This window comes from Helianthus annuus, chromosome 4 (assembly GCF_002127325.2).
Source record: "Helianthus annuus cultivar XRQ/B chromosome 4, HanXRQr2.0-SUNRISE, whole genome shotgun sequence".
In the NCBI taxonomy this organism is placed as follows: domain Eukaryota; kingdom Viridiplantae; phylum Streptophyta; class Magnoliopsida; order Asterales; family Asteraceae; genus Helianthus; species Helianthus annuus.
This window is the reverse complement of record NC_035436.2, coordinates 14,557,988-14,569,212: the sequence shown is the minus strand read 5'-3', so window position 1 is coordinate 14,569,212 and position 11,225 is coordinate 14,557,988. Positions and strand designations below refer to the sequence as shown.

The window sequence follows — 11,225 nt, the reverse complement described above, 5'->3', positions numbered from 1 at the left end:
ACATGTGACTTGCATGTGGATATTCTCTTTTCTCTTGTAGACAAAATTACCCTTTACATTTAATTCCTCTTAGGACACTTGTCACTCTCTGGTGACTTCTTATCCTTCTTATTTTTAAATCCTTTGTAGGGTTGAGATCCTGTACAAACAGTGCTAATTATAAGAACCGTAAGAACAGATCTGAACCATTGATAATTTAAATCAAGGGTTGATATTGATTATAAATAAAACCCTTATAATTAAAAATTACTACTAACAAATTAGGGGTAATTTTGTAAAATTGATAGTCATTTGACTATTTTCCATTAAATACAAATTCCACCAAGGTTTTTTAAACTAAAATAACTTTTATATATTTCATTATTTTTTTTAAAAAAATATACCATAAAATCAAGTATTTTTTTATCTTTAATATGAGTACCATATTGCTATACTTTTTTTGTATTTATAAAAGTGATTTTTAAAAAAGTTAACAAAAGATGTTTTATAATTGTGCTGATAACGTGCTGATTATGTGTTAATTACAAAATAATACAAACAAACATCAAAAGTAGATATAATCAGCACATCTGGTGTGCTAATAATGGAGAACAATTGAGGATGTTGTGCTAATGTCGTTTATGTTGAAAATGGAGAACGATTTAGGACGATGTGCTAATAATGAAGAACGATTAAGGATGTTATGCTAATTATATAGCGTTGTGCTGATTATATTTTTTGTAATTATTTTTAATTAGCTATTATTAAATATGGTCAAAAGGTCTAAATTACTCCTAAACTAATTTTTTATTAATAGACACTTGTCAATTATGTGTTGGTTCTTACGGTTCTTACAAACTTAAGTGTTTGTATTTGATCCCATAATCCATCCTTTGTATTATAACTCAACCCTATAAAATAATAACCTTAATGTTGCCTTTGGTCATTTAAATCCACATATCCGATTTTGCAAGCACAGAAAAAAAACACAACATAAAATTTATTTGATATTAGATATTAATTTAAGAGATATCAATAATTTATTAGACATAATATAATAAATATTATTAATAACTTGAAGGACTAAATGTCATGTGACATTAATTAGAGCGACATTAATTAGAGCATCCGGAGAAGAAAAAAATGAGTGACATGGCACCTCACAACAAATTCTCTCTCTTTAAAAACACCCCTCTCTCCTCTCACATAACTCATATTTTCTAGTTTTCACTACAAACTAAACCACACTCTCTCTCCTTAAAAATAACTTCATCCAATAATAAAAACACCAAAAATTGTCACATCACCAAAAACACATCTCAAATATGCCTTATTGTGATGCTCTTAGAATCTTTTACTATTATTAGATTAGATAAGATGTAAACAATTTACTATATGTATGCTTTGGATAAACATATAAGTAATGATTTAATCGCTCGAATAATCTGTGTTAAAACACAATTCCAAGTTAAGTTAGTTAACAAGTAAAAATTGATATTCATCATCATCATACTCAGTAAATCCCAACTCCAACTGTATCATCTCAGCAGGAGAAAGGGTGTTTCAGATACAACATTTACCAGAGTTGTGCATTCTACACCTTCTCAAGTTTTCGCCTATACATCTACATCAAATTTAGTTAGCCTATAAAACCACTGGTTGTCTTGCCCATGAGTCTATACTACCTTAAGATTCCAAGATGTTATCATTTATATTATTTTCAACAAGATTAAGTACTCTCACACATCTTTCCGCCTTTTCAAACCGTTCTTGCGCGGCCATGAGCTCCACGCAACTCTCTCTCAGATCCATTAAGGCAGCTCTTTTAACTAAACTCGTGTTTGCTTTCGTTTCCATAAGCAAACTGCACTTCCTGCGGGCGCGGATGGTGTCCAAGTGAACTCGAAGCCATGAAACGTTAATGTTGGCTGCTTCTGCAACTACCACTTGCTGTTCTATTTCTTCAATATCATCATTGGTTTGAATTCGACTGACTGCTTCGCAAACGATCTCAAGGAAAGATGATCTCATAGAAGCTGGTTTGAATAGGCAATCTGCTGCAATGTCACCGTGTTTCTTAAAAATGGATTCGAGAATCGGTGCGACACTTTGCTTTACGTTGTAGCCTTGGACACAAATTATGTCAGACTCAGATGAAACCTTTCCCACCTGTACAATATAAGAATTAGATGTCGTAAAATAATCACTTGAAGCATTAAAGAGATTTTGATAATTTACCACAACACGATCCTCTACGTGGTCAAAAGGACCAAACAAGTCTGAAGTCGTCGGTATCTCCGTCTTTAGACAAAGTGGCCGCTTGGCCTTCAATAGCTCCTGCGTACGAAATAAATTTCATAAGATTTTCAAGTGATGAAAAACAAGAGTTCAGTATATTTACATCAACGCGCTCCTCTAAACTCGTGCGATGTGTCAAAACCAACGGCTTCTGTAACTTATCCGTAGTTTTCTCCATATTTGTCCTGGACCCCGTACTTTGGTGACCAGTGGAGTTGTCTGAGCTCGGCATGTCGGTGGGGTCAGCAATGTCCTCTGCCAGCTGGTCAGGGACCATAAGCGACGGCTGAGGTGACGGTGATAACCGTGCCTTCTTCAACAGCGGTGAAGAATCATTAGCATAGCTGTCAAAAAACTGACAGCTGGCGCGCCACCAATCAGTGGCGCACTCTTCGGGAGTTGGTGTCAACACTGGTAGTGGCTCAAATCCCGGCTGAAAATTAATAGCATACTAAATTACCGAATACTGATACAATAATTGAAAAGACAAGAAAACTAATGCAGATACTATACACTACACACCACTGTGGCATCCGTGACAAATGGCAATGCAAGCTTCCACGTTATACACTTGTTCGTACCCCAGCTAATGGCCCTCGGAATCCCACCATTCTTAATAGCAAACGTCTTAGCGTAAGGGAAAACCTCGAAGATCCATATCTAGAAAATCATAATAAAATAATTTTCAGAGGGTAAAATGCCATTTTGTCCCTCTTGCAACTTCAATCCAAAAGTTTGTTTTCCGCATCTTGATCCAAAAGGCAATTTTGTCATTTTCATCCGGCTCGTTAACTTCATCCATTTTTCTCCGTTAAGTCAGGGGTATTTTCGTCTTTTTTGTTAAGTTAAAGAGCAATTCGGTCTTTTTCACTTTATGTACAAGCATGTAGCCTAATGTACAAGTATTTAAAATGGCGAATTGCCCTTTAAGTTGACAAAAAAGACGAAAATACCCATGACTATGAAAAAAAAAATGGTTGGAGTTAACGAACCCGATGAAAATGGCATTTTACTCTTTCAGAAAAGTAAACTATAATTATAAAAAAAAAAAAAAAAAGTTGAAGAAAACAGCATAACCTTAAAGGCCCAAATTAATCCACTGAGCGAATAACCAAGTGTATAATGGCGTCGAGCAGAACGCTTTGCGGGCGTATTATGTAGCTGCTTGTACAGAGACTTCCAGACGTATGAACCCCATGGAAATGTGTTCCACGAGACCAAATCCTCCACTAGTTCTAGAAGATTCAAGTGAACCAATGCACGGGGATCGCAGGGCATGAATCCGAACTCAACCAACAGCAGCAGACAAATCCGTACCGCATCAAGGTCCGATAACCGATCAAGAGAGCGATTAAAGACGTTTATGAGATCCGAAACCTTTGGTCTAGCTTCTACATGACCAAATACCCTCTCCCTAAATGTCATATCTGTACTTCTGTATATCCAATTTTGAGGACCGAATCGGAGTCCGGTAATGATGCAAAACTCTTGAGGTCCAAACCGCAAATCCTGACCTCTAACACGGAAAAATAACGCGTCTTGATGCACGACCGGGGTCGGGGTATATTCAGTCTGTAGTATCAGATGGACTAAAGGCGAGTCAATAGATAGAGATTGTATATCTAGCCATGGTCCGAAACACGTGCTCCGAAATAACTCCGACCTGGCAGAGCCTGGTCCCAACCTAATCTTCACCTTAGCCGAATATAACTCCTGAAGAGACAACATTATACACTACTTAAATATATATGTATATATCATCAAAAAAGAGACAAATTTTTCACTTTGTATCTTATATGGCCATCAACAAAGATCTAGCAATGGCCGTAAGGATGCATTTCTATGCAGTTTGACCTAAAACAATCAAAAAGTGAGCTTATACTTCGTATGTAACAATGGGTAGTCCTACAATAATACATGAATTTCCAGCATGTTAGCTATAACAGAAGCATAGAATGAATCTTTATTCATAACTAGCAGCAAAACAAACATGAAAAGAACCAAACAAGTCTGACGTTGTTGGCATCTCTATCTTTGCACAATGTGGTTGCCTAGTCTTCCATGGCTTATGCATAATACATAAATTTCATAAGATTTTTATGTGATTAAAAAGAAAGAGTTTAGGATGCTTACATCAGCATGTGTGTCTAGACTAGTGAGACGTTTTATAACCGACGGCTTCTGTAACTTATTCACTAGCATTGTTTTCTCCATATTTTCTCTCCACCCCGTACTTTGATGAGTAGTGGCGATATTAGAAGTGTTGTCAGTATTGTCCTCTACAAGCATGGTAGTGGTGTTGCTATTGTTGTCTACCAGCTGATCACGGACCATAACCGACGGCTGAGGTGGCGATGATAAGTGTGCCTTCTTCAACAGCGGTGAAAAATAGCCGTTAAAAAACTGACAGCTTGCGCGCCACCAATCAGTGGCGCACTCTTCGAGAGTTGGTGTCAACACTGGTAGTGGCTCAAGTCCAGGCTGAAAATAAATAGCACACTTAATTAAATGTGCAACATATACACATAGTTGTTAAAAGCCATCGCCTCTTGCGCCTAGGCCCATTTTTCGGGCGAGGCGAGGCAGTTGCGCTTTAAGTCGAAGAAATTGCGCTTTAACTCTCCAGGTGATGGTTCAGGCGCACATTCCGGCAAGATTCCTAGATTCCGGAGAGTTTCCGGCTAAAATCCGACAAGATTCTAGCCAAATTTTTACTTTTAATCAAGGAAAACTACTTTTCTACACTAACACACTAATATTTTGGTACTAATTAGATGATATAAAGTGTTGCATAATAGACTTTATTTATTTTATTTGAAGAATAGTATTTTTTTCTAATACCTAATATATTTTTTAAAATTTTTCATTATGCGCTTTATTTTTCTCAGGCCCTCGCTATTTTTGCGCTTTGCGCCTAGGCCCCAGGCGAGGCCTATGCGCCTTGAGTGCGCCTAGTGCCTTTAATAACTATGCATATACATATGTTGCACATGTGTAATACTAATATTTTTTAAGGTTTTTTTAATTCATTAAAACACTCGGTTTTTATTTTTAAAAAAAATGTGTTTTTAAAGTTTTTTTTGGGAGTTTTTTTAGTTTTCTCACGAATAAGTAGTTTTCTCATGATCCTCTCCCTAATTAAGTAATACTAATAAACTAATTAAAAAGAAAACAAAAACTAATGTACATACTCTAAGAATTATAAAAGACTGAATGATCATTATTGAATGAGTAGGTTACAATAAATAGGGATTACGAGTAACCCTAGAAACCTAACTAAGCCAGTGGGCTCATAGTCTAATACATACTACATACAACATACCACTGCGGCATCCACGACAAATGGTAGTGCATGCTTCCATGTTATACATTTGTTCTTGCCCCAGCTAATGGCCCTCGGAATCCCACCATGCTTGATAGCAAACTTCTCAGAGTATGGGAAAACCTCGAAGATCCATATCTAGAAAATCACAACATAATAAACTTCAGAAAAGTAAATTACAGTCATAAATTTGTCTTATACAAAATAGCATAACCTTAAAGGCCCAAATAAATCCCTCTAGCGAATAATTAAGTGGCGAAAAGCGTCGTGCAGAACGTTTTGGCAGCGCATTATGTGGCTGCGGCGAAAAAGCGCGTCGTGCAGAATGTTTTGGCAGCGCATTATGTAGCTGCCTGTACACAACTTTCCAGACATATGAACCCCATGGAAATGTGTTCCATGAGTCCAAATCCTCCACTAGTTCTAAAACATCTGAGTGAATGAATGAAGAGGACCGACTGCCCATGAATCCGACCTCAAGCAACATCAGCAGACAAAGCCGTACTGCATCAAGGTCCGATAACTGATCAAGAGAACTATCAAAGACGTTTTTGAGATCCGAAACCTGAACTCTAGCTTGTAGATGACCAAATACCCTCCCCCTAAATGTCATATCTAGCCCCACGTGCATCCGATTTTGTCTCCAAAGTTGATGAGGACCAAATCGCATTCCTGTGATGAGGCAAAACTCTTGAGGTCCAAACCGCAACTCCTGACCTCCAACACGAAAAAATAACGCATCTTGATGCACAACCGGGGTATATTCAGTCTGTAGTATTAGATGGAGTAAATTCGAGTCGATAGATGTAGATCGTATGTCTAGCCATGGTCCGAAACACGTTCCCCGAAATAACTCTGACCTAACAGAGCCTGGTCTCAACCTATCCCGGATTTCTGTCGCTACTCCTATGCGGCATCTAATCTTCACTTCAGCCCGAAAATACAACTCCTGAAGAAAGGATACTATACAATGTATATCATCATACAAATTAAAAGGGACTATAATAATCTTTTTACTTTGTAATTCATATATCAATAAACTGTCAATCATGTAATTGAACGTAATTAGGCATGGCATAAATGTGTAAAAATCATAAAAAGACGACTTAACACAAAAAGGACCTCGTCATACACACGCATTTAACAAAATGCCCAAAATCTTGTGTTTTTTTAACATGATGACATAGATCTAGCAAGAGTCGTAACTCGTAAGGATGCATTTATATAATACAGCTTGACCTAAAACAATCAGAAAGTGAGCTTATATTTCTTATGTAACAATGGGTAGTCCTATTCCTATATACCACTTGTATACAACCATATAAAAGTGTTATACTCCTGTATTCATTTTTTATACTCTTGTATACGTAGGGGGTACAACAAGCACATAAAGGTACATTTTTTCCGAAACCCTTAAGAAATTATGTGGAAAGTTGTCTCCTCAAACCTTCTCAGTTGGTGTATCTGAGGCATCTTCCTCTGTCTTGACCATCTTTTAACCAATCTGCAATCAAACAAAACAACAATTACTAGCAAAAATATAAACACATGGACCCATACTTAACTTGTAGGCTTAAACACTAAAGCATAGAAGTCAATTGCATGATCCGATGACAAATAAAAACAGCATATTCAAGGTTAATGTCCATACCACCCTTTATTGTTATAGGGTAGGGTTCATGAGAAAACTCATTTATTGACAAATAAAAACAGCATATTCAAGGTTAATGTCCATACCACCCTTTACTAAACCCTAAACTATAAATCATAGTTATTAAAGGCGTTAGGTGCACTCAAGGCGCATAGGTCTCGCCTGGAGCCTAGGCGCAAGGCGCAACAAAAAAAAAACACGGGCCTGAGAAAAAAAAGCACACAGCAAAAAAAAAAAACTTACAATATTTTTATATAATAGAAAATTAATACTATTCTTTAAATAAAAAGCTATTATATAACATTTGATATCGTCTATTTAGTACCAAAAGTTATAAAATGCTAGTATAATAGTGTAGAAAAATAGTTTTCGTTAGATAAAAGTATAAATCTAGCTCGAATCTTGCCAGAATTTAGAGAATATGGGCGGAAACTCTCTAGAATCTAGAAAAATCTCGCTAGAATATGCGATGAACAATCACCCAGAGAATTAAGGTGCAATTGCCTTGACTTAAGGCGCAATTGTCTCGCCTTGCTAGGAAATTGGACCCAGGTGCAAGAGGCAATGGCTTTTAACAACTATGCTATAAACCTTAATCCCTAAACCCTAAGAACTAAGCCCCAAACCCCAAAAAGCTAAACCCTAAGACCACACGGTGTGGGCGTGGATGAGCGGCATTTATGTCTTTCCACGCCGCACACACCACACCCTCCTTGGCGTTGTAAGCGGCGTTGTTGACGAGGCGACTAGAATTCCACCGGCGTGGAGGGTATAGTGGGAGACGACGTGGCCACTTGTGATTGGATGCAATTAATATTAATGCTTTTTATTTAAATTTAATAGATTTTATATAACTTTTAAGTATAAAAGTGTGTGCCACGTGTCGAATAACGCCGCTCTTCCACGCCCTGTCCCACACCTCCGTTTTTGCACCACGTCCCATTTCTGACGCGTGCTAATGTGTCGTCCACGTGTCACAAGTCGCATGATGCCCCATTTTCAAGCCCCTCCACACCGTGTGGTCTGAAGACTAACACCTAAAAGCTAAAAATTAAATGCTAAATCTAAACCCTAAAAATTAAACCTGACCCCTAAACTCTAAAAATTAAACGCTAACCCCTAAACCCTAAAAACCTAACCATATGAAAATAAAAATCCACACAAATCGTTATGAGTTTTAGTAATGACCTTTTATTATTCAATATTAGAAAAACAAACAGTGATTGAATGATTAGCATTTATCAATTAGTAAAAGGCAATAAACGGAATGATTAACGAACAAAATGTAACCTGATTAGCAAAGTTCCATTAACAGGCATCGATTCATCTGCCGGAGCTTTCATCGGTATCTGCGCTCCGGCTACGTTCAGCCGTCCAGAGTTGGTAGCTTAGCCGTACAGACACGCATTAGGCCAAACTGATTGCTATTCGGATCGGGTTATCTTGATTATACTGAACAGAATTAACCACGGTTATCGGTTACTTTTTGTAACCTTGGTTAACTGCGTTCGTATTTTTATATATATCTAGCTTTCATACTTCCATTTCATGTATTTTATGTTTTATACCTCAATTTCGTGTATTAATACCTTCATTCCATGTATTTGTGAGTAAATTTTTTTAACTTAGGTTTGGTTTGGTTTGGTTATTAACCGAACTGAAAACCGACAAATTAATCGAATAAACCAACTGATTAACCAATAACTTCGATTATGGCTTCAGTTAAAGATAATAACCGAATCATGCACACCCCTACTTATAGGAGTCTACTTGTAACTGGGCCAGTTAGTTGATTTCGGGTTTATTTGGGTCGGGGAATTATGCAACTAAATAAAAGTTGCAATGCATGCTTTACAATTTAAGTTAACATAATTATTTTATTTTATTTTATTACTATAAATAAGTAACAAAAATATGCAATACAACTTGTACATTGTGCTTTGGTCTGGCTTTACAATCATTGAATGTAGCCAGGTAGTTATGGTGCTTTTTCATTATTAGAGCCATGATCGGAATTGAAACTTGCGAGAGGTTGACGAAGAAATGTTGAAGAAGAAGAAGATGGAAACCGCTTTGATAAATTTTATATTCGAGACGACAGTAAAACCTATGTTTGGGGATGAAACAGGGTTTTATAAAGTGAAAAAGTAAATGCTGACGTATCAGAAGTTACAAAGATCTGATGGCTAACATCTATCCACGTTAGAACCTCTGCTGTGATAATGGATAACAGTTGTTTGGCCACCACTGTTGGGCAACAACAGATGTTAGGCAACAATGGTAAGTCAGTAGTCCTTAGATTAAACATAACCTATGAGAACAGACAATACCCTTCAGCAGTGTTTGGAAACCACTATTGGGCAACAACAGATGTTAGGCAACAATGGTAAGTCAACAGTCCTTAAATTAAACAGAACCTATGAGAACAAACAATACCCTTGAGCAGTCTGTTGAATTTTTAGTCAAACAGGGGTTTCGAAAACAGTTGTCTTCAATAGACTTTTAATATAAACAAATAAATTCATACTAAAAATATAAATTAAGTATCAGCAGCCATTTAATGCAACACATTTCAAAAAAAAATTCATGGGGAAACTATAAAATTAAATATCAAGAAACCGAAAGGACAAATTTTAAACCTCTGACATAAAAAATTTTTAAAAAAAACTTTTCATTTAAACACCAACAATACTCTACACGGCAAACACAGACTTCTACCACTTCATCGGATACAAATGTTGTAAACAGTGGTAAATCAACTATCGCTAGGATAAACAGAACTTATTAAAACAGATAATACCTTTCAACAGTTGATGAATTTTTATCCAAAGAGAAGTTGATTCAAAACATAAACAAATACTATGAAAACACTGATGATTAGTTTTAAACTGATTTTATATATTAAGACTTATGATTATGATGCAATAATAACCTCAGAAAAGCATTGTCGGACAGCCTCTCTGGTTGCCACATCAGCTTTTCTTATGTCACCGCAATTTTTAGAGAAACAAAGGTTTGCCCAACAGTTGTTTTCCACAAACTTTTAAGAGTTTTTAAAAATATTAAAAAATAGCTATTTTTTAAGAATGGAGTTTTGATGTTCTGAAGACATCTTACAAAGATCTGTTGGGCAATAACAGATGTTCAGAACTTCTGTTGTGTTAATGGTTGACAATTCTTTGGAAACCGCTGTTGGCAATAACAAATGTTGGCAATAGTAGCAACTCAACAGTCGTTACATAAAACATAAATTATGAGAACATACAATACCTTTCAGCAGTGGATGAGTCTTTAGCCAAACAGATGTTTTAAAAACAGTTGTTTTCAACAGACTTTTAAACATTTTTGACAATTTTTTTTAAAACAGTTATTTTTTAAGAACGGACTTTCGCTGTTCTGAAGACATTATGATGCTTTAATCATCAACAGACGATGATTTCAAGCAGTTGTTCTCTTTTGGCAAAATTTAATTTTAACAGACCTTTACAATAGCAGATATCAACTCTAACAACTGTTGATGCTAAAATTAGTAAAAATAACATGTTCCACAAATATTAATAGAATTAAAATTTATCTATGACATATGAAGATAGATCAACAATTACATCGAGTACTGAACAACGAAATTTAATAACCTAAAGACAATGATTTCAAGCAGTGGCTCTCTTTTGGCAAAATTAACTTTAACAGACCTTTATAATAGCAGATATCAACTCTAACAACTGTTGTTGCTAAAATTAGTAAAAATAAAATGCTCCACAAAGATTAATAGAATTAAAATTTATCTTGACATATGAGGATACATCAACAATTACATCGAGTACTGAACAACGAAATTTAATAATCTAACAGCAAAAATTAAGAAATTTTAGCTTCAACTCCATCGAGTACTGAATTTCTCTATGTATATCTTTGAGCATCGCCATGAACTCCAAGTCTCTATCACCGCACTCTATATTACTAACAACACAAAGG

General features: G+C 36.0%; 1 protein-coding gene across 2 annotated transcripts; it reads right to left on the bottom strand.

Moving 5' to 3' along the window:
* Positions 1-1,452: 1,452 nt before the first annotated feature.
* Positions 1,453-8,713, bottom strand: LOC110935835. 2 transcript variants are annotated; one of them, XM_022178188.2, is made up of 10 exons: positions 8,541-8,713; positions 7,047-7,103; positions 5,814-6,548; positions 5,600-5,737; positions 4,411-4,758; positions 3,355-3,990; positions 2,800-2,937; positions 2,381-2,710; positions 2,218-2,316; positions 1,453-2,148 (listed from the first exon to the last, which is right to left on the bottom strand). In XM_022178188.2, the coding sequence occupies exons 2-10, from the start codon at positions 7,089-7,091 to the stop codon at positions 1,666-1,668; spliced, it is 2,952 nt and encodes a 983-aa protein (XP_022033880.1). In that variant the 5' UTR covers positions 7,092-7,103; positions 8,541-8,713; the 3' UTR covers positions 1,453-1,665. The 2 variants fall into 2 exon arrangements, with proteins under 2 accessions (XP_022033880.1, XP_035845648.1); XM_035989755.1 differs by having other exon boundaries at positions 5,814-6,562; positions 8,541-8,712.
* Positions 8,714-11,225: the final 2,512 nt, after the last annotated feature.